The 24762-nt window shown below is 31.8% G+C and overlaps 1 protein-coding gene across 1 annotated transcript; it reads left to right on the top strand.

Moving 5' to 3' along the window:
* The first annotated feature begins 1360 nt into the window (after positions 1 to 1360).
* On the top strand, positions 1361 to 24186 carry LOC108904227. Its single transcript, XM_018706692.1, has 11 exons — positions 1361 to 1450; positions 3178 to 3330; positions 5472 to 5758; positions 5916 to 6198; positions 8900 to 9049; positions 11176 to 11205; positions 11279 to 11390; positions 19656 to 19828; positions 19888 to 20016; positions 20086 to 20343; positions 23767 to 24186. Exons 2-11 carry the CDS (start codon positions 3187 to 3189, stop codon positions 24184 to 24186), a joined length of 1986 nt encoding a protein of 661 aa, XP_018562208.1. The 5' UTR covers positions 1361 to 1450; positions 3178 to 3186.
* The last annotated feature ends 576 nt before the right edge of the window (positions 24187 to 24762 follow it).

Below are 24762 nucleotides of genomic sequence, written 5' to 3'. Positions count from 1 at the left end.
ATTGGCTAACGCAACTCCCATAGCTCTCTAGCTACAGTAGTTATTTATCTATGCTGTGGTATTATGGTATCATAACAGAATGTAGTTTTCTATTCTGGAGTATTATTATTGGTATTATCATTGTTTAAATATAGGATATTTAAACAATGGTATTATGTTCAACGATTTTTTAGAGAGAACAAGTACCCAAACTATCGCCTGCCTTTCTCTCTATAGCTTCTCCTCTTTTTTACATGCTTTGCTTCATGTAATATGTATATGCTGTAGGAATAAGAGGAATACATAGCGAAAAAAATTATTAAACGGTGAAAGGTGTGCGTTAAATTACTATCAATTTGGGTTCTTACGGATATAAAAATTAAAATAAGTTTAGTAATAGTTAATAATAATAAACATGTATCTCTAGCTTGTGGAAGCAGATAAACAAATAAAAACCGTCAAAACTTAATTAAAAATGAAGCGTCATTCTCAAATTTGAAAACGAAACATTTATTTTAACGACTTGTTCAAACGCATGATTTATAGTGATAACATTTTTTATTTTTTATTTACTTAATAATTTCAGAAAATACTTAATTCTTGTATCATTTTGGCGTAAGATTTTTTTCATATATTTTTTTGTCATAACGTGACAACATTTCCAAATAAATAGCGAAAAAGTTGTATCTATGCATTTTTTGTACAAATTCACCAAACAAATCGTCATAAAATTCGATAAGTGAAAAATAATGCATAGAAGGTCTCATAGCAGTTATCACAGGAAATAATTTACATACCGCCTGTATTAGCAGTTACCCTACTTATGTTTTGTGGCGATTAAAATCCAATAATACCAGCTGTAATGTATACGCTTGTTAAGATAAGATCTTAATTTTAGCTTGTAAAATTCGAATTAATGATATGCTTCTGCCTTCCTTACAGAATAGGCTATTCTGTGCCTTCGTGGTAATTATTGCTATAAAAAGAACAAGCACATGAGCCACAAAAATATTGAATTTGGAGTAAGCAAGGTAAGGATAGTAAACAAATACAGGACACGATAATATAAATTTGTAGTACTTAATAAACTGCTTATATTTATATGTTTGATAGGGTCTTACATATTTAATAAAATCTGTTGAAAGTAATAGGAAGTTATGTAAACATACTACAATAAATTGAAAACAGGACTACAAATTTGTAGCTGTTTAAAATTTGTGGGAATACCGAAGTGGAATACTAAACCCGTGCTCCTTCTAACTGTTGATCATTCGGACAGATGCAACGATTATGGCTTATGAAAATGATCGAAAATTGCAAAACTGCGCATGAGCGTGTTGTAAACTCGAAAACCCAATGAAACGAAATCCCGATTTGTTACCCGTTCCGTAAGAAAGTGAAGTAATAAAATCCGCCATTGTGCTTGTTTGTAAGTTTGCTTGCCAGTTTTTAATACCTAGTGTTTTTTTCGGTAAGTTCAAGTTATGATTTTCAAGTTAAAATTTGACTCCAGTTTAATAACAATGATTCTTGTTGCATAAAAATCTTCTGAGAACTCTATAATCATTGTTGATCGAGTTTATGCTTATTCACTACTGCTTACCGGTGAAATGTTTATGTTAATTCGTAATTATCTTGGGTATCAGATATGTTAAATTTTTATTTATCCTGTTTTGGATGTTTATTCGAAGTAATGTATTTTCTTTGAGATAATAATGTTTACCAAATTCAGTTTATTATTTACATATTTTTCTGCGTTTACACTTTTGCTCGTTTATTGACAAATATACCTAGGTGCAAATTTTAACCGAAAAATGTTTCCGTTGGTCTAAAGAAATAATAGGTCCCCTTATGGGAAGGAAACCCTTCTTAAAAGCAGCCTCTTTACAAAAGATTATTTAATAGAATAAGGGTGGATACAAAAGCCCTTATTTGAGGGAACAGCTGCAAGTTATTCTTTCCTTAGTCCCTTGTTGGTGTTCAACTGGTACGGTTGCTTTTTCATATTTTCAAGGTATATAATTTTATTATTTTGTAAACATATTAAATGGTAACACATTTGCAAAATTTTTGTTTTATGTTTTTTTTATTTCATTATCTAAATTCTGCTTTGTGCTGAATGATTACTATCTGCATCTGATAAAACAACATTAAAAAATCAATATCAAACATTGTAGTGTTAAATATATCATTAAATATTTTATGTAAAAATATGTAGTTTTAATAAGTAACTTAAACTCAGTTTTGTTCTTAATTTATTTGCATTTATTTCATGTAGGTACCTAATCAAAAAAACTTGAATTAATTTATTTAACTTTTTCTTACTTACTTTGTTCCACAAACTAACTTCTCAGTTACCTATTTAATTTTTCAAACTATCTCTTCATAGTTCATAGGAAATAAAGGAAAAATGTGCTTGTGATACCACCAATGCATTGTTTGGAGTATTTGTTGATCTAAATATCTGTATATATATTTTATTATGTATATAAAGTTGCAAATATTATTCAATGTGGTTTTATATTTTTCATATTTGTTTATACATCACAGCAAAAATATGTTTCCAAAACCATATATTGAGGTCAACAAATTTTTAGTGTTATTGTGTTACGTTATGAGCTAAGTTAAACTAGAGTTGCAGCTATGATTTACGTAAGTTTTCTAGTTATTTTGTATTGACATGTTTGAAATGATATTATGTTGTTAGTAAAAGATTCTTTATATATGTTTTATATATCGATATTACATCCGTCATAAGGTATTTGAATTAATTAATAAATAACTGCAATAAGTTTTTTTAAACTTATTTATGTGAATAAATACATTTATATGCAGTTCAACCTTCAGTTTCTCGAGTTTTAAAAATTTTTCTGTGCTGACTGTTGTATACACTTAATCATAGCTCTAAAAATATTACCATGTAGTGCTTTAAGATTATATTTCACTCTATTAATACAGTATGATATATAAAATTGCAAGTCTTGCCAGCAATTCAGCCAGTTGATTTAAAAGTTTCCCATATGAAAACATTCTTGAATAATTAAGTGTAATTACATTTGATTTATTTTTATTTTTACTGCATTGGAGTAACAAACATAAACAATAACTGGTAATGAATCATTCATAACTGTTCTAAGCATATGACACTGAAACAAAGAATCGACTTTCAGTATGATTTTAACTACCGCTTATTTTCAGATTATTCAAATGGACCAAGCCAATATGACTGTAATACCTGGTCCTATGCATCCACCAAATGTTGGTAATGTAAGACGCGGAAGAAATAATAGACACGGGACTCTTCATGGAAGCCAAAGTGAACGGTTGTCTTTGGGAGAGGAAGCTAAATTGGTAAGTGTCGGTGATATTCTCGTCTATTGTTTTATATACAGAATGCCTAGAGATGTAGTGGAATCCTTGTGGTGAGGGGAAAAGTTTCGAACGAGTTTCTATGAGTTGATGTCAGAAATGGTTTAATTTTCGAGATACAGCGAGATACATTTTTTGCAATATGGCATATAGTCTTTCCAAAATCAGATGAACATGTATAAAAACGCCTAGCAATAAAATTTAATTAGTTTCAAAGGCGTTCCTAAAAAAGTTTTCTGCTAAAAGTAAAAAATTATAATAATTAGTATATAATGTGTAGAAAATTCTTATTATATGCTCATTTGGCCAACATCATGTTTTAATTATTTATGTCCTCAATTTTATTATATGGATGGGAAATTTCGTTTTGTTCCGTTTCAAAAGGTCTCCAAAATGCNGGCGTTCCTAAAAAAGTTTTCTGCTAAAAGTAAAAAATTATAATAATTAGTATATAATGTGTAGAAAATTTATATTATATGTTCATTTGACCAACAACATATTTTAATTATTTATGTCCTCAAACAATTTTATTATATTGATGGTAAATTTCATTCTATTCCGTTTCATAAGGTATCCAAAATGCCATGTTGTAATAATATTAGTAAACAAAATGTCCCTCTTATTTTGCCCTTTCGCAATAATTGTAATAAATATGAATGACTAATAGAAGGTGCCTATAATAAATTAAAATTACCTGAATCACACTAATTTCCGCATTGCTGCACTGCACCGCTAGGCCATTTGTTGATGACTGAATTTATGGCCCGATCGCCCAGTGCGACTGTGTTTATGCCGCGTTTGCCCGCGCGTTCATTCTTCAACTGGGCGACCAGATCTATATATGGGTATGGCTAAATAAATATTGGAATAAGTTTTTCAAATATTTTAATGCCGAATTACTGTGTCAGCGACCGAACCTGGTACATATTGCCAACCTCTTGATTCTTCAATAGAGATCGGAAAGACTATACATATTATTTTTGTTTTTTTCAGTCTAAAATAAACTTATCACGTAGTTGAACCCATCGCTAATAATTCTGAAATTGTTTCTTTAACATAAAAACAATATAAATTTATTGTTGTTGATACAATTTTATTAACAATATAATCGTAAAGTCTGAAAATTTAGTGTTGTAGAAATTTGCCCGTTTCGATACTGAGGAAATTCAAAATTTTTATCAATGGTCTTTTAAATTTTTTTAAATTTTTAACGATTACATATTTGCAATTGTATTTCCAATACAAGATTCCTATGTTTTATCTTTATTCTTTGTAAGAAAAACGCTTTTAGAGCTATCTTTTATTTATAAAACTGTGTAATGTCAAAGAAAAATATGTACATCTCGAAAATTCCTCGTTTTGCGAATAAAATGGAAGAAATATGTCTTTATTGAATTTTCTAATATACCTACTCATCACTTCCAAAATTTTAAAATTTTTAGTGATTTATATAATTATAAATTTGCTGATTTTTTTTTTTATTAAATAAATTAACCAGTCTAAGTTTCATTAATATACAGGTTAAAAAACAAAGAAGCTACAGGCTTGTATCACATTTAAGCGTGACACCCTGTATGTCAAACATTTTTTGAGGTATTAGGAATTTGTGATATTTTTCAAGAACTTTAACACACCAGATATCGATAATGAAACGATTTAAGACACGAGTCATACATTCTTTGTCAAAAAAAAAAGATATTTTTATACCTCTCTTTTTTTGTATTACTTTAAAAAATATCTACACTTATACTTATCACTTTAAAAATACTTAGTCAAGATATAAATTTGTTGAAAGTGGTTCATTAAAAATATGTCTAGCATACCTCAAATAAAATTTCTACAGTTCTTGATATCTTGGGTAAAAATACGAAATATATCGTTTAATATTTTTTAGGATATTATTAATATTAATTCTTTGCAAAATGTATATTGCTTTTTAATATCATTCTTTGAAAATGATGTAGACCAAAGGACGAAACTTTTAGTGCAAATCTCACATATAGGACCATGTTCTTATATGAATGATGTGGCACGCAATGTTGAATGTAACATAATTACAAAGTGCTGTTAACAAAATGACATCTTTGTTGTTCTAACTTGACTTTGAATAGCTTTATTCTTAGGAAATGGCGTCCATGCCCTTAAAAACGCCCGTGTCCGTATTGCAAGAGCTCCTGAGTAGACGTGGCATCACCCCAAAGTACGAACTAGTACAAATCGAAGGGGCTATCCACGAACCCATTTTCCGCTATAGGGTTTTGATCAACCCGGATTTATTAGCGACCGGGACAGGTCGCTCTAAGAAAGACGCCAAGCACGCGGCAGCAAAGAACTTGCTTGATTTGCTTGTTGGCAAGCAAACTCCTGAACAGGCCAATCAAACCAATGGCACACCTGGAGCTACTGATATGTGAGTATTTATTTAATAGGGTATTTAAGCTTATTCAAAATATAACAATTATTCAGAATATTCTGTGGCCTGATTTAATTTTCCCCATATGTAACATGAAAAAAATAACAAAGAATAAACTTAGGGGTATCAGCAACGACTTTGATCTCTGTTTCAGAACGAGCCAAGTCGTCTCTCCCTATGACGACAAGGTCATGGGTAACCCAATCGGGTGGCTCCAGGAGATGTGCATGTCACGCCGTTGGGCCCCACCGGCCTACAATATGGAGCACGAGGAAGGTTTACCCCACGAACGCCAATTCACTATCGCCTGCATTGTGATGTCTTTCCGCGAAGTGGGCACCGGCAAATCGAAGAAGCTGGCCAAACGCATGGCTGCCCACAAGATGTGGCAGACCCTACAGGACCTTCCTTTGGACGCTTTCGATATCGACGACGATGTAAGTTTCGATAATTTAATTACATTTTAATCATTTTTTTTTTTAATTAAATGTGATTGTCCTTTTGATGTTTAAAGCTTGTGAAAAGAAAAAATAATCCTGTTATTTAACATGTAAAGTAAGCATGGCATTTTTTAAAATCAGTAAATGGAGGAAATGTACACTTTGGATCAAAATTAACACAAGATTAAAAGTAGGGCCAAATTCAAAGTTGGTTTTCTCGCTATTCTATTCCGATTTAGACAATCTTTTTTAGTTATAGGTTTATTCTTTAACGAAGCTGAATTAATTTTTTTTTTATAAAATTTTAGTTTTCATATACAGGGTCCAAAAGAGTACAAATTGTGCGCTGCATATTTCGGGGAAGTACTTGTCTTTTCTGGCATCCTGTATATTCTGTAAATGTAGAATTCAATAAAAGTTATTATTAAATGGAATAAACCTATACATAAAGGTGAAAAATCATCAAGAAATTGTGAAAATTACTGGGCATGATTTTATTGTTGGAAAGTCTTGGGAATGATAATACAAGTGGCGTCTCATCTTGTGGGACACGAAAAAGTATAGCATCATTGTTTTTTATCAACAAATAGGTAAAAAATTCGTCATTTTTTGTTCTATGCATTATTGTAAAAAAACTATTAATCTTAGCAAAAAATTGTTCAATAGACGATTTGATCTAGAGAAACTCATCTTTAAAATGAACTCTATAAGTTAAAATTGCTTTATAAACAAAATATGTATTGCAAAATTAAACAGAAAAAGTGCTTTTTTTAAATTGTTAATAACTCTTTAAATAATTAATAAACTCTTACCAAACTCTCCCAAAATGTGAGTTTTTATATGCTTAAGAGATGTGTAAAATATGGGCTCGATCGGTCAAATAGTTTTTGCAAAATTCTGTTTATTTATCGCATTTTTGCAAAAAAAGGCCCAATTTCAAATGACTATTCCGGGGGCAGGGTTATGACTAAAACATTATTTTTGGGCTCATTTTCTTCGAAGGGACACCAAGTATCCTCTAGATAAAAATTTTTTTTTGAAATTTAGTTGTATATAATTGGTAACAAATGAAAGGCACTTTTTTCCCTAATAAACAAATAAAATAACTCCGCGGTTTTTAACTTTTGAAAGAAGTTATATACACCATTCGAAAGCTCGTAAAAAATCTACAAATTGAAAAAAACAAGTTTCTACGACCAATAGGTCTGGAGTTAGCAATTTTTTTTTTAAATCAGCAATTTGTTAAAAACATTAAGACCTGAAATTTTAATTGAATTTGCCCATAATTGATCAGTCCAGAACCTGTCAAAGTAAATGTACGCGGCAGTAGCCCTTCAGGGAGTGGTGGTGGGTGATCTTCCTCTCATTCAACCATGAAAAAATTGACAATGTCAAATTTGTAATATATCAGCTTCTATGTAATGTAGAACCTTCTTTTTTTTAATTTGGGCTAACCCCTAAAAATGAATTTTTTGAAAAAAGAATTTTTTTCATTTTTTTTTATTTGAAATGTTTTAGACAAGTTCTCAATAAAAAAATGTTGTCAAAATTATTTTAACTTCAAAATTAATTTAACTCAACCCCCAAATTGAAGTTGAAATTTATAATGAATTGTAAAAAAAATTTCTGCTGTCAGTATCTATGGAAATATTTTATATATTTTTAAACTAATTATAAANAATCCATAATTATATAAAAAGTATGAAAAAATAAAAAAAAAAATTATTTATAATTTTTTCCAATTATATTCAACTAAATTTGAAAAAAAATATATTTTTTTTTTTAACTAGAGGATACTTTGTGTCTCTTCGAAGAAAATGAGCCCAAAAAGAATGTTTTAGTCATAACCCTGCCCCCGGAATAGTCATTTGAAAATGGGCCTTTTTGCAAAAATGGGATAAATAAATGGAATTTTGCAAAAACTATTTGACCGATCGAGCCCATCTTTTGCAGATCTCTTAAGGATAAAGATATAAAAACTCACATTTTGGAAAAGTTTGGTAAGATTTATTAATTACTTAAAAAGTTATTAACAATTAATGAAAAAGCTCTTTTTTCGTTTAATTTTGCAATACATTTTTTGTTTATAAATAAAATTATAACGTATAAAGTCTCATTTTAAAGATGAGTTTCTCTAGATCAAATCGTCTGTTGAACATTTTTCGTTAAGATTAATAGTTTTTTACAATAACACGTAGAACGAAAAATGACGAATTTTTTGACTTTTATCATGACCCATTTGATAAGACGCCTCTTGTATTATCATTCCCAAGACTTTCCAACAATAAAATCACGCCCAGTAATTAATAAATTTCAAAATGAAATGTTTCCTTTCCTGGTCTAATAATTAAAAAAATTGGGACCTATTTTTACCAATACGTTAAATTTGATCTGAGCTGCATAAACGTAACTACAACAGTGAATTAATAGCACCAATTGCTTTTTTAAGTATTACTAACCTTAAACTGTCGCCCCTAGTACCATTAAGTAAAAGCGCACTTTTTGTATGTTGCCTATAACAGTTCTGTAACGATTTACGACATGCCGACGACCCGCCGTTAATTGTGCTAGGGTAATTTTACTGTCTTTTCTGTACGCAATGAATTTCAATGGCTACGTCTGGCTAAAAAATATACAGAATTGTAATGTACAAATTATCTTAGCACAAGCTCATTTCAATTGTGTATGTTTCTTGTAGCTGTCTTCAAAGTTAAACAACATACAGAGCCGGTACACGGGATTAAAAGACAGTAAAATTACCAAGTTGGGCACTCCGCTGTCTCATAAGGTGTCCCAATTCCACAAGACACTCAAAAATGCACCAGGGAAAAAATTGATGGAACTGCAGGTAAAGCAATCGCCATTGTAATTAGCGGTGCTGGTTTTGCTGTACTAGGTTGTGATGACGCACGTAGTGGATAAATTCGATATTTTTTTAAACGACTGAATTCGAAATATGCTCTATTTTTTAAAATATATCATTTGGTAGCTTGCGACGTCGTTTTTGTCTGTTTTTGCCTTGTGTCATTGTGGTGTCGAATTTAGTTGTGAACAGACAGTCTCGATATTGCTAATTGCTTTTTTTTTTCTAAAAAATCTTATTAAATGAAGTCGAACAAAATTGTTACAACTAATGATGTAACTGGTAACAGCCATAATGTGTTTAAACATACAATAATTGATTTTAGAGTTTGAAAAATATGTAATCAAGGAGATTAAGATCCAGCGACCGTCACTCTACTGGCCATTTTGTTGTTTATCCTCAAAAAGTTATTAATAACTTTTGTATAATAATTAAATAAAAAATTAGGAATTAGCAATGTCAATCAAGTGGGTTTTCTAAAAATGTGTCAAGAAATGAAGTGACACGTTCAGTTAAAGGTAATTTTAACAGCGATGATGTCACAAGTATCCATCACCAGAACAGGTGTTTTTAAAAATTTAAATCGTTCTATCGTGTTTTTTTTTAATTATTTGTTTAAAAAATATAAAATTTATCCATTACTTTATCATAACCCTGTATATGGGTTGTTTGTATCTTTTGATAACAATGTATCTAAAGTAACGCTTAATTTTGATAAAAAAAAATTTTGGTAAAAAAAGAATGTTTTTAAGTTAATTTTTGAAAATTGTCCATTTTCGTTAATTTCTTGATAAAGTGCCAGGTTTTACCGAATTTATGCGTTATTTTCAGTACATGCTTTTATTTTTATATTTACTCATTTTTAGCATTTACACTTACTCTACAGGGTGTACCAATATTTCATGTACATACTTGAGATTTTTCTGGTTAAAATAAACTTGTTCTGAACTTACCTCTAATGAAAAAAATTGCTTTGTTCAGCCACTAGAGGCCATCAGAATTTGAAATAAATGTTATTTTTTTGCAAATAACTGGTTTTGTTGGATTTAAGGAAAATTCGAAATGTTAAAGGGAGAACGCATTAGGCATTCGTGGTCCGTGCTAGTCCCAATTGTGCGCATAGTCCCATGTTTTATAATCTATGCATTCACACTAGTCATTCCCGAGCTCGTCTCACTCGCATCGCTTTCTCCGATCTTTTCCAAAGAATCTTATGAGACCGTGATGTGATTGAGACGAGCTTCCTCTTCCATAGAACATTTTCTTAACTACTAAAACAATACCGCAACTATTTAAAGGAGAGCACGAGCAGGATAGTGTGCAATTGCCAAATGTGACTGATTTTGTAAAAGACCGCGATCAGCTCGGCCCAGAACGGACCGTGATGCGACGGGACCGCCTAACTTTTTTCTAATTTTTTCATAATTTTAACCAAACGTAGTATCACACAGAAATTTAACAATGAAGACATACAAACATACTGTACCGTTACTAAACACCGAAAAAAAATGACTAAGGTTTGCACTACACAAGGCAATTTTATTATTATTTATTTGACCTCACGCTAGCTTGTCCAGAGGCGGAGTAGCAAAATTATTAAAAAAAATAAATAAAAAGAATCAACGGAATTTGAAAAAAGAAACTGTTGATATGTGTTTCTAAAGGTTACACCCTGTATATATATTTTTAACTTAATTGTTAATTTACTAAATTATACAAAGTAAATTTTTAATGGTAATTAAATTAAATTTATATCGAAATTGCTTTGGTAATGGCTTTGAACATGATTAATTCCTGGAAAACCGTTAAAATTGAAAAGAATGTCAAGGGCAAAAATTATGTACCTTAAAAAAAAATGAATATACAAAAATGTAGTAACTTTGGTTGTTACGTCAAAAAGTGACATCTGTACACTAGTGTATCAAATTCGGTTTAAATCTGACAAAATATTTAGAAAAAACTGAAAGATTTTTTTATCAATTTTGATTGGTATCTTTTTAACGGCTAAAGCATTTTTCGATAAAGCTAAGATCAGTCGTAATCCGAGCAATATTGGGACACCCTGTAACATTTTTAAAATTTCATTTACCTGACGTAACATTTTCTTCAAGAATTCATACCAAACGGTGCTTTTAACCGACGTGACAAAAATAGCCTGTAAGTAAACCATTCTGTGAGAGCAAAAAAATTTTAAGTCTGTACGTTACGTTGCAGACCCTTGCCATAAACGTGAAAGACTTCAGTTTCATTCAATACCTCCAGGACATAGCCACCGAACAGTCTTTCGAAGTGACCTACGTGGAGATCGAGGAGAAAACGTTAAGCGGCGCCTGCCAGTGCCTCGTGCAACTGTCCACGCTCCCCATAGCGGTGTGCTGCGGAACCGGCAAGACCCCTAAGGAAGCCCAGATCTCGGCGGCTCACCACGCCTTGGAATACCTCAAAATTATGTCAAAGAAATGAACGATCTTGGATAACCTGGTAAAATGCCGTGCCAATATCAAACTTAAATCATCCATTATCGGTTCACCCTACCATCCAATTATGTAAAAGTCCTCGTTTTTTAAAAATCAAGCCTCGGAGGCGTTGAAAACAAAATGGGCTCTGGCAAATTTTTGGTAATATCCGAGACTCGGCGGCCCCTGTGCTGTCTTTACAAGTAGCTTTCTTCTCTGCAACAGCGGAATTTATTTTTCAGATGTGCCCAGTGGGGCGCACTGGTTGTCTATAGGTAATTATAGGGGTCGCCGTTTGGGTCATTTTTTACTCACGAGGTCAAGTTAGCAGGCTTTTGGTTTTATAAGTGCGTTTTGAATGTCTTGAACTAAATGTTTGCTCTGCGAACATTTTAATTTCGTTAGTTCTTTAACAGCCTGTTCAGTGCAGACTACGGACCGGCTATGTCTCAAACGCCATTCATTCTGCGATTTTAAGATAAATAATCTCGGATATGGTCAAAAAAGTAGATGTACTATATATACTTTTTATCACCTACAAATCTTTTTCTTTTTTTTAATAGTTGCGTTGAATGTTGAGTTTGCTTATCCAAATTTAACAAACTATGGCTCATTTTAAATGACTCGACTCAAAAGCTAACTTGTATACTCGACTATAGGGGGTATTTAAAAAAAAATTGCAATCATGCCCTTTTTTGCTTTGTTTGACAGACCGTTGATTAAGAAAAATAAATATAAAAAGAGGAAGTCCATGTCTGTTTCCATTTTTAAATTATAGCAAAAACGACAGGGGAGCATCGGAAGGTCTGCCTTGAGAGGGCTTTAGCAAATAGGCAACCAGTAGTACATTTTTATAGATTTTATTACACAGTTTGTCTAAATATGAGTTAATGCACAAATAACAGACTTTCCTCCATTCTAACGCAGATTTTCTATAAAATGGAGTTAGTTTGGAACTCGAATTACCTCGTGTTTTAAAGAAATTTGTAATTTTCTTGTTCAAAAGTGGCAAATTACAAATTTCTTTACAACAAAAAGTAATTTCAGTTTCAAATTAATTCCATTTTATAGAAAGTCTGCATTAGAATGGAGGAAAGTCTGTTATTTGTGCATTTAATTCATATTTAGACAAATTGTGTAACAAAATCTATAAAAATGTATTGCTGGTTGCATATTTGCTATAGGGTCCTCTTAAATATGGTCAAGAATAAGTAAATATGTATGTTTGTTACATTTTTTGGTAACAATAAAATGATATAGTTTTTACTAAGAGCACTTAAAATGGATACAAGTTCATTTATTCGTTATTAATTAATGGAAAGTAATTTTTTTCTATCTGGAAATATTTGCCTAACCGAATGTATCTTTTTCAAATAAGTTTGAAAGTTTCAATTTTCTTTGTTTTCTAATAATTTTTTTAGATAAAATAACTTTTTCGTTTTAAAAGTTTTGCTAATAAGTTCTAAGTATTACTGAAGTATGCATTGTAATATTTCTTTATTTTGAAATACCGTATTTACGCTATTTTGCAATAATTTTAAAATGGAAACAAGTTTCCTACATTCTGCTGTTAATAGAGTTCTATAGCAAATAGGCAACCAGTAATACATTTTTATAGATTTTATTACACAGTAAATACGAATTAATGCACAAATAACAGACTTTCCCCCATTCTAATGCAGATTTTCTATAAAATGGACTTGGTTTGAAACTCAAATTACTTGTAAAATAATTTGTAATTTGCCGCTTTTGGCATTGTAAATTACAAATTTCTTTACACCAAAAAATAATTTGAGTTTCAAACTAACTCCGTTTTATAGAAAATCTGCATTAGAATGGAGGAAAGTCTATTATTTGTGCAATCATTCATATTTAGACAAATTGTGTAATAAAATCTATACAAATGTATTACTGGTTGCCTATTTGCTATAAAGCCCTCTTAAATATGATTAAGAATAAATAAATATGTATGTTTGTTACATTTTCTGGTAGCAAGGAAATGGTAAAGTTTTTACTAAGAACACTTTTATTTAAAATGGATAAAAGTTCATTTATTCGTTATTAATTAATGGAAAGTAATTTTTTTCTCTATCTGGAAATTTTTGCCTAACCGAAGATCTCACTAAGAATAGAAAATATTTCATTTTGTTAACGTTTCAAAAATAAATTTTTCATTTTCAAAGCTATGAATGTTTCTGCCTGTATGAATGTTTCTTTTTCAAATAAGTTTGAAAGTTTCAATTTTCTTTGTTTATTTAATAATTTTTTTAGATAAAAACTTTTTTCGTTTTAAAAGTTTTGCTAATAAGTTCTAAATATTACTAAAAGATGCATTATAATATTCATTTATTTTTAAATACCGTATTTACGCTATTTTGCAATAATTTTAAAACAAGTTTCCTACATTCTGCTTTTAAGAGAGCTCTATAGCAAATAGGCAACCAGTAATACATTTCTATAGATTTTATTACACAGTTTGTTAATGCGCAAATAACAGACTTTCTCCCATTCTAACGCAGATTTTTTATAAAAATAAATCGAGTTTCAAACCGAGTCCGTTTTATAAAAAATCTGTGTTAGAATGGGGGAAAGTCTGTTATTTGTGCATTAATTCATATTTAGACAAACTGTGTAATAAAATCTATAAAAATGCATTGCTGGTTGCCTATTTGCTATAGAACCCTCTTAAGTCGACCATTTTAAGTCTTAAGTGGAAATATATTTTTTACCTCAAAATCGCAGCGCGAAGAGTGCCCGAAATTTAGCTACTCGCTAGTCTTAACTCGTCACACTGTATTTCTTTCATAAGTTCAAAGAAAACTATTTAAATTATTTTTTAGCAGTATTATATAAATTTGAAAAAAGGAATATTTGAATAGTTAGGTCCATCTTAATTTGTTATAAAAACACGTCCAAAAGAGACTTGAAAGCCATTTACAGAATTTTTCACTTAAAGTGTATACAACTGTTTTACTAGTGTTGTGAGCTTATACACTTGGTTCGGTATACGTTCGTGGAAAGTAACTCGTGCGTAAAAAATGGCCCAACAATATGTAAAGAGAAGGATAGCACATAATTTTACAAGCTATACTTTGCATAGAATTAGTGGTTTTTTTCGAGGATCAATTACATATTATAAGAATTTTTATTTTGTGTGCGTTCGAATAATATGCACTCGATAAATATTTGGATCACACGGATTAAATCTGTCCTTCAGGACGGTTAGCGGATAGTTTCACGTAGGCAGATTTATATCTGTGGTATTTTTAGTAATATTTAAATGGTGTTTATTATGTAATAATATTAGATAGCTTAGCCATAATACACTATTAGGCACTAGGGTGTAATAATTGTTAACTTTATAATCAAGTATATTACTCTGGATGTAATTACGGTGCCCCGATGATATGATATGTATTATTATATTGTGAAAAGGGAGCATTTATTTAATGCAAAGTATAGAGGTTGTACCCAACTTTTATTTTCTAATTAACATATATGTCAATAGAACGTTTTCGGACAGGTCCGGCGGAATAGTATGTTTTCGCTTCTAGTGTCCAGTAGTACTAGGATACCACAAGCCTCGGTACAAATCGTTATTCGTTTAAATTTGTTTTTTGTGCCCTAACCGGAACAGACAGGTTTATTTTCCTTTTCAGTAATGATATCTAGAATATATTCGAAATTGCTCGATGCCGGTTGTACTCGGATTTGTGATCACCTGGTACTGTGGTTTAAGTTTCTCTATCGTTTTGTTTAATATTAGGTATAATTTCATATTTATATTGATGTGTATGCTAATTAATAATATATACCTAATGCTTAAATTTTTTTTACTCAAATTTCAGTATCTCCTTCCTTAGCCGCATAGTACTTTGTGATTTATGGACTAGTTTTAAATGGGTGTCCCATGAATCTCCTTTAAAAACTTCATTTTTTAGATTTCATGTCATAAAATTGGAAATCGATCTAAAAATGTCTGAGGGTTAAACGATTTTGTTCTCGTTCAGATGTGTTGCCCCACGTTGGGCGCCATGTTCTGTTCAGATGGGTGGTGGATTTTTAAGGTATATTGCCCTTAAAATCCCACTTAAAAAAAGGTGACTGGGAGCGATATCGCCAGTATTGCAGTAATTTTTCTAAGTCGCTGAAATTGGGCATCCCACCAAAGGGTCAAGTAGAACTTGAAAACAATTATCAAAAATTGGGGTGTCTTCCTGTTTTCTTATGGGGTTACACCACTGTAACGGCCTAAAAAAGCGTGTTTTTGACAATTTTTTTTTAAGAGAAGGGAAGCAGGGTTCGTAGCGGCCGGGAATACCGGGAAAAGTCAGGGAATTTGTAATTCTTCATAAAAAAACAGGGAATAGTCAGGGAGTTTTAAAAATATTTATGAGTCAGGGAATTTGATGTTTGTAACTAATAAAATTTTGTGAAAGCCGGCCCTGAGTTCTTGAAAGAGAAAACTATTTGTGGTTTTGAAACCTTTATATATAGGGTATAAAAAGGATTATGGAGTCCAATCGAGAACAAATTTAATGCATAAACACCAATTAGTATGTAAAAATGAACAAGTGACCTGGATTTTTTTTTATAAGTCAGGGAAAACCTGGAACAGTCGGTGAATTCTTTATTACTTTTGAACTATGAACCCTGGGAAGGTAATAGAAAAAAAACTTGAAATATGTTACTAGGAATGTATTAAGTGTACAGAAATTTTTTTTCTTTAGAAAATATTTTAAAATGGCGGCACTGGAGCGATTCTTCTGAAACATGTTGCCGTCAAGGCGTTCGTCACGCACTAGAACTAGTGCAAATTTCAAGGTCGAACTAAAAAAAAAAATTGCTCTTAATCTACGTGAGTATAGCTAGAGAAACACGTACGGGATTGTAAAAATATTGTTTTTTTGTAAAATTGGCAAGTTTGAAGTAGCACGTTAAATTTTTACCAAAATCAAAATGTTGTTTTAAATATGGTTAAAATTTCAAAAGAAAATATTGAAAATTGTTGGAGTTATGGCGTGTGCCATTTTGAAAAAGCGTGTTTCGAGAAAAATGTGTTTAAAGTTTTAAGATGCTACACTAACGTACTTTGTTTGAAAATTTTGCTTCAATTGTACACACATACTCCCTAATGACATCTATAAGTGAATTAGAAAAGTTATAAACCAATAGGTAAGAAGGTACATGGTACCTTCCGAGCGAATATGTTCATAGTGCAGGTAGCCGTATGAGAGTACGCCCGACACGTATCAGGAAAAGCGCAAAATTAAAAAAAAAATTCATGTATAAAACCTTTTGGGTTCAAACTACCTTTTAAGAAAAAAAAAACGATATTTTGAAAATTCTACAGTGGTGTAACAACTTAATAAAAATACGTTTCTTTAACTATATTTCCAAACATTTTTGAAACATAATTGCAAAACATTACATAGTTCCACAAAAAAATCAAAAGAATCACTTCAGATTATGTTTACCATATATTTTCGGGGTCGCTGAATCCGAGTCCAGGGTTCATTTAACTCCATTACGACAGGATTTTTCATAATCTCAAAAACCCAATAAATCTTCTATTCATTGACCCTCAACTCCTATAACTCTGTAACATCGAAACGCTATAACCCCTACACCCATAACCCGGTAAAAATGAAACTTTCATTGGGGGAGCCTACATTTTGCCGAACTCAGGAACAACGACATGGACATAGAAGGCTTCTGTTCTCTTTAGAGTGCTTTATTAGGTACTGGGGATCCGACCCCCTGCATGATAATTTTTTGCCATGAGTTTACCATTACAACTTGAACGCCGATATCCAGGGTCTCTGCAGGATGACGGAATAATTCCGTTACCCACCGTCAACCACGTGGAGATGTCCTGGATTGCAAACACACGAATAAGTAGTATATCGATGTATGAAGTTTTGATTCATGAGAGTTCTTGCATAAGTCTATTCTTGACTGAGTTTTGAGGTTATGGGATTATTGGGAAATATGAGTTTTAGACTGGAGAAGCACATGTGGCTCGAACATACTGTGTTTTAGGGCTTAAACGTGCATAAGTCTCTTACCGGCTTATGGGGTTTCGAGGCTACAGGGTATGGAGTTATAGAATTAAGAGGTTATAGGAGTTGAGCGGTCAATGGATATAGGATTTATTGGGTTTCTGGGCCTATATTTTGAGGTTATGAAAAATCCTGATGTGTTGTGGTTAAATGGCCCCAGGATTTGGATTCAGTGACCATGAAAACATAGTCAGACCCCAGAAATAATATTTTATATACCTATTTTAAATTATTTATATCAAATCACAATTCTTTGAAATGCTGGAAAAACTTCAGTGTCTTTAATCATTCCAAATAAAGCTAATACAGTGCGTCCCAGAAGTAACGCAAAAAATTCGTATTTGTGTTGCGTTTTCACAAATACGCTAAGACAGGTCAATTAGTATATAGAAATTGTCGTTTTGTCACGTTGCTTAAACCTTTTTTGCGCTATGTTTTGTAAATTCATGACGTCATTGACATTTTTTTAAAATAGCACTACGTAATTTTTTAAGCATAAAAGGATAGCCGTTTTCAAAGGAAATGCGTCGATACAGGGCTTGACCTACTTTACTTTAACAAATACGAAAAATCACATAGATGATAATCCAGCAGATAGTATTTGGTTTCAATAGGATGGGGCCCCTACTCATTTTGGGATTGCTGTAAGGAATTATTTGCATAAAATTTTTCCAAATAGATGGATAGGTCGAAGAGGACCCATTGAGTGGCCACCACGTTCACCCGATTTAACTCGCCTAGATTATTACTACTTAAAAAGCAGAATTTACGTTGATAGACCGGACATCATCGAGGACTTAAAAGTGCGCATAAGAGAATAAGAAATTCAAAATACCACGGATGAATTCGCCTAACTGTTAACGGGTGTCACTTTGAACATCTTTAAGTCACATACAATTGTTTAATAAAAATCCTTAAGTTATTGTTTTTGAGAAATCTCTCATATTTTTTACATTAAATTAAGTTTGTAATTAAGATTTGCCTGTTTTATTCGCAGCTGTCAAAGTAAAGTAGGCTATATCGATGCATTTGCCTTCAAAAGGGCTATATTTTTATGCTTAAGAATTAGGTAGTGCTATTAAAAAAAATGTTGATGACATCGTAGATTTATGAAACAGCAAAAAAAGGTTCAAGCAACGTGACAAAACGACCATTCTTATATACTGATTGAGGTGTTTTAGCATTTTTTTTTTTTTGAAAACGCAACAAAATAAAATACGAATTTTTTGCGTTACTTGTGGGACACACTGTATAATTTTTCAAAACAGTTGTATGATACACCAAAGTGGCTTTATTATGCCCCAAGATATGTAAAATCACTTCAGAATAAAATAAAATTCCTTAAGAGCTTTAAAATATGTGATTGTAATTGTAATAAAATTTCTTGAATCCTTGAGAAATTATCAGAAGAACTTAAAACGTATCAAAAGAAAATTGAGATGGAATCAAAAAGTTAAAGGTTTCTGATTTCACAACTTTAGAATACAAAATATGTCAAAGTATAATAATAAAAATTTTCAAACTCTCAAACAGATCATTCCAGCGGGCCAAAATAGGTGTTGACAGCATGTCGCAGTCTTACACTTATTGAATCGACAGCCATATATAGTTCACTACAATTGTTCATTATGATTGCCTAACTTTCTCCTGTTTCAATGTGATTGATAAAAATTTGTAATCGGTTATCTCTAGTTTCTACTAATTCGTAGTGCTCATGCTGTTACAAACCCGACATGATATAGTTTCTGTGATTCTAATTGCCCTAAACCCAATTTTCATAAATCCTCAAGTAGGCGAATGACTAGATATCAAATTCTGACACGAATTTCCCAACTGACAAAATTTGAAGTTTAGAGATGAATAAAACATTAAAAGCTCTATATAAAATTCATCAATCTACTCCCAGTTTACTGCATAATGTAAATCCAATAGTGGCGGAATGTGGCCTTCAAAAATTCAAGAGACAATTTGCATCCAGTGTAAATTTAATGAAAGTAACCGTCGTTGGAGCATTAGGTATGTATTATTATTATCATATATCGCACTAGAACTACACTACATTGGTCGATACAGGAAAAGTCGGACAGCCTTTGTGTTTAATGTTAAAGCAGTGTCCCTTAATCGATGAATTGTGCATGCACGATATAAAACCGACGAGCGGTTTCGCTTTAGAACTGAACCATGTGGATACAAACTGCAAGGCGACTGCATTTACTGGCAGGGAAAATTTAAATCAGGCCTTAGAGGTAAATTATTGTATATTATAGAGAGTATAAGCTTAGGAAACAAATAACGTGTATTGCAGCACTCTAAAATTGTTGTAATTGCGGCGTCTGCACCAGAAGTAGATTTGCTGCCTTTCGACAAGATGTGGTTACCCAACGCCCAGCTAGTGAAAGATATTGTTACCCAGGTGGCCAAGAGCTGTCCAAGGGTAGGTACATAATATATTTATTGTGAAAATTTTTCAGTTTATAATTTTCTTTAAAATGCTCATTTGCAGGCATTTTTGGCCATAGCGACAAATCCGATCAACAGCTTAGTTCCGATGGCCTGTGAAATTCTCAAGAAGGGTGGTTCATACAATCCTAAAATGGTGTTTGGTGTTACCACCCTGGATACAGTGCGTGCCAATACATTTGTAGCTCAAGTCTTGGGTCTTGAACCGGAATGTGTAATGGTTCCAGTTGTAGGAGGACATACAGAGGATACGATCATTCCTGTGCTGTCCAAAGCTAAACCCTGCGCTGAATTCACAAACGTAAGTATGAATTTGAAAGACAGCTATTGTTTAGTGACATTACTACCTAATATGGTTAGTTTTTAATAATTGTTAACGTCAGCAGTCCGAGAGTGCGTTGTTGTTAGCTTAATTAAATTGGGAAATCGATTTAAACAGGAAACTTTTTAAAATGTATATGTCTGGCTCGAATTTAAAGGCTATACAGCAGTGGCGGCTCGTGACATTAAGAATAGGTGAAGCATATTTATTGATTGACCAAAAAGAAAAAAAAAGCGCCGCATGCGAAAATTTTCAAGGTCAAATGGCTAGAAATTAATCTGGAGATTTTTAATTGCATTTATTGAAAAACTCACGTTCGTGAGAAGGAGTTTCATTTAGATTTTATAAAAAAACAATAATAATATTAGTTCGGCTTGTGGACTTCTGCAAACATTAACGCTCACCGTACATATATTATGTTCCAAAGAAACTTTGTGGTTAGGACAGCCTCACGTGACGTTTCCTAAATTGTTAAATCCCTCCTTATTCCGCACACCCGACTTTACACCCATAATTAAACACGGCATACAGAAAAGATTTTTTAAATAAACAGTTCCACACAACCACTTATACTCCGAATACCATTCGTTCCGAAACTACCGCACATACCTACACATTGTCTTTTGACTTCCCCCATATTTTTTCCGAGAATAAGGCACAGGTCTCTCACAATTTAAAAAATCCATTTTGTCCTCAATTTTCCATCATAGGAAACATTTCCAAATTATTTTGCAAAACAAATATTAACTGAGAACTGTTATGATCGTGCACTGGGTGAGGCGTATACTATTTAAAGGCAGGCGATGGGCGATGACACTGCTGCTTCAATATCCACGTCACTTGTTTCCCCCAAGCCGTAGTTTATTCCCGTGTTGGCCGCCTCGTTGCCATGACAACCGCCGTAAACAACGCTTCGAAGAGAAGTGGAATACAGACTGATTTCGATATGCGTCACTATACGTTGTATGGTGCGAGATTGATGTTCGCGCTCAATGAAGGCAATGTTTTTTTAGAAGGCGTTCACCGCGCAACTATTCTGTTTATTTCTGCGTATTAAACAAACAAACACAATACAGTTTCAATATAGAATTATACCTAAATTTATATAAAATTTAAAATAATTTTAAATTGCACAAGCAAACGGAAATTTTAAGTGAAGCGGTGCATCACCTGATGCACCGCCACTGCTATACAATTTTTAATTAAAATAAACTCGTTTTATTGCTTTAGCGAGTTTGGCATATCTGTCATCGACGTGAAAATAAATAATTTCTTTGGATAAATATCATAAAAATATGTAAATTTGTTAAGGAATATGTTAAAATAAAAATATAACATCTGCTTCCAGTGAAATTTTTAAGTATGAGACTGATGACATCAAAAAACATACAGTGTGATGCTTTGTGTTTTTAAACACTTACGTCAATGTAAAGACATTTATTATTATTATAATTATTATATTAACCAAAATTATCATTATTTCACAAAAATTCCCTGTTAGCTTTTGGTGATATATTGCCAGCAATGATCCATTTTGAAAACCCATGAATCTTCCTATGAGTCACATATTTAAAATCACTATTAATTTTAGTTATTTTTTCTGCTTTGCTTTTTACTTTTTTACACTTTCACCTGAAAAAGATTCAATTTTTTTCAATAGTTCCGAAATTAACTAAAATTTGAAATTAACACATATTTCAAAGATGTAGCCCTATGACACACACAGACACGTCTCAACTGGAACCTGAGACAGGGCGGTATTTCAATAAGTCATAAGTAGCACTGAAATAGCACCCTGTGGAATTTTTTTTGGGAAAAAAAATTATTGGCTCCAAAAGGTCATAGAGCTACTTTTCATGTAATAGACAAAATCAATAGCAAACCTATTTTAATTGGCTTTTGTTTGTTTTGTTATTCATTTTATGTTGTGTCTTTATGGGCATTCTTCATTTCAGCTTGTTTATATGTATAATGTTTATTATATTTTATTCTATTTTACTAAAGCATATGACTGTTTCACACTACTGTCATTTTAATTAATGTGATATAGTTTATTAAGTTTTATTACTTTTGACTTTATTTATAGTTTTTTTGTCTTCGAATTGTTTTACCAATTGTTACTGTCATTTTTCTTTTTTTTATGTTACATATTGTGTTCCCACCCATTCAGTAATGGAATATTTTCTGTTGAATGGTGTATCAAATAAATAAAAAATTAATAAATAAATAATTAATCGAAAAATGAAAATCAAAAAATATATTCAAGAAAAACACAACCAAAAAATTACTTTTTTTTAAGTCATTTTTGGACACTTGAAGTGAATAAAATCGTTATCACTTTTTTATCATGGAAGTACAACTCATATGGAAAAAAATGAGACCTGCTTCGTTTCTCTATGACTATTCGTCAAGCAAGAAGAGCCGATTTTCAAGATGACCTTTTTTTCGAAAAATCGACAACAAAAAAATTTTAATAATTTTTAATTTGAAAATATTATTTTTTTTGTTTGCCAAGGGCTACATTTACAGCAAGTAACAAGTTTCAAAACCTTAATTTGCAGGAGATACAACAAAAACAAAAAAAGTCGATATTTGACGGTTTTTTCGATATATCTCGAAAAGTAATACATCAATCGATATATTATTAAAAATACGAATCAATAGGTTTTTTAGTAGCTACAACATTCTTATTTAACTTTTTTCAATTGGAGTCCAATTTTTTTTTACTAGCAAAAAACCGTCTTTTTGACTTTTATGAATTTTTTAGGTTAACTTCGCCGTTTATGCGCTACAGGAAAACATTATCTTAGAATTTTTTTTCCTATATCACCATATTTTTTGTTTCCAGGTGGTATTTTTTGTAAGCTGATTGGACTATAAAGTTATATATGTAACGCACCAATTTTATATATTTTATAATTTTCATTGAATTTCTTTATTTTTTTAGTTATTTATATTTTTTCTTGTTTCTCTTGTTTTATTAAAAATATTTCTAAAAAAAATTAATTTACTACCTATTTCTCCTATAATTTATATTTCCCCCATCTTCTCTCTCATCTTGCCCTCCCCTAGCCCATTGACTGGCGACGGCCTTGAGTCATACTATGCAACTTCAGTCGTCTCTCTTTGTATATGATAAGCAAAGATAGAAATAGGCTTTTGTAACAATAGAATGTTCACAGGTTGAACATACCAGAACACTATGCGAAATGAACAGCACATTACAATTTTCATTCAGAGAATACACATAATTAATTTACCAGATTTAACGTCCTTTTTACAGCTGCCAAGTAAATTTAACAACTGTCTCTCACTTTCTTATACGTATATTTTTTTGTGAGACAGATATAGATGTAAATGGCAAACTACCCAAATTATTTCTTCTAAGTACTTTTATTGTAGGAGGAACTTGAAAACATAACCATGAACATAAGAAAAGCTCACGAGAATATCCTGAAACTGAAGCCCCCCGAAACCGCGCCCCTATCCAGTGCCTTCTCAGTCGCCAGATTCGTAATATCCCTTATAAAAGCCATCCGCGGCTATCCCGAAATAATAGAAGCAGCTTACGTCTTCTCTAGTTCTCACCCGCAGCTAAAATATTTGTCTACTCCTCTTCTACTAGGTCCTAACGGTATTGTGAAGGACCTAGGGCTACCCAAACTTAGCGATTTTGAGTCTTGCATGTTCGATAACGCCATACCGACATTGATTAGTGACATAAAGAGGGGAGAGAAATTCGTAGGGGTAACTGATCCTCCACCGTGTAATCCCTGCGATTCCAATCCTAATGCTCCGAGATGTCCTGTGGATTGGTGTTAATAAGTGGGAATCGGAAGTAATTAATGTATATGCTTAATTTTGATAAGTTTCTGCAAATAAAATCTATATGACTACTGAATTAGGACTAAAGCATTTTTCCTTATTAAGCAAAAAAATAAATACTTAAAAATAAAAATTTGTGTTTGGCAGTATCTACCACAGACTGTATTTTTAAAATAAATAATTGGCGTAATTATCGTTCAGTAATACAATTATCGTGTTGGAATTTAAATTTAGATGAAATTAAAATTTGTAACAAATGTTATAACTCTGTACAGGGTGTCGCGCTTAAATGTGAAACAAGCCTGTAACTTCTTTATTTTTTGACCGATTTCGAATTTTTTTTAGAATGTAGGATAAAAAAGACTATCTAACTGTAATGCTGCTGTTTTTATTAATGCAATTCATGGCCAACTAGGACGCGTTTTTTGACGTCAAAGCAGCTAGTTGGTATTAGTGATTTTTTTTCCAAAAAATAGATTCTCATTCAGCATCCCTTAAAATGTCTTATCACCAAGTTTCATCAAATTCGATACATCTTCAGACGAGCACTAGTTGGTCGTATATTGCATTAAT

This window comes from Anoplophora glabripennis, unplaced genomic scaffold (genome assembly GCF_000390285.2).
Source record: "Anoplophora glabripennis isolate ALB-LARVAE unplaced genomic scaffold, Agla_2.0 scaffold46, whole genome shotgun sequence".
Taxonomy (NCBI): Eukaryota; Metazoa; Arthropoda; class Insecta; order Coleoptera; family Cerambycidae; genus Anoplophora; species Anoplophora glabripennis.
The sequence above is the reverse complement of the archived record's forward strand: the minus strand, read 5'-3'. Positions and strand labels throughout refer to the sequence as shown.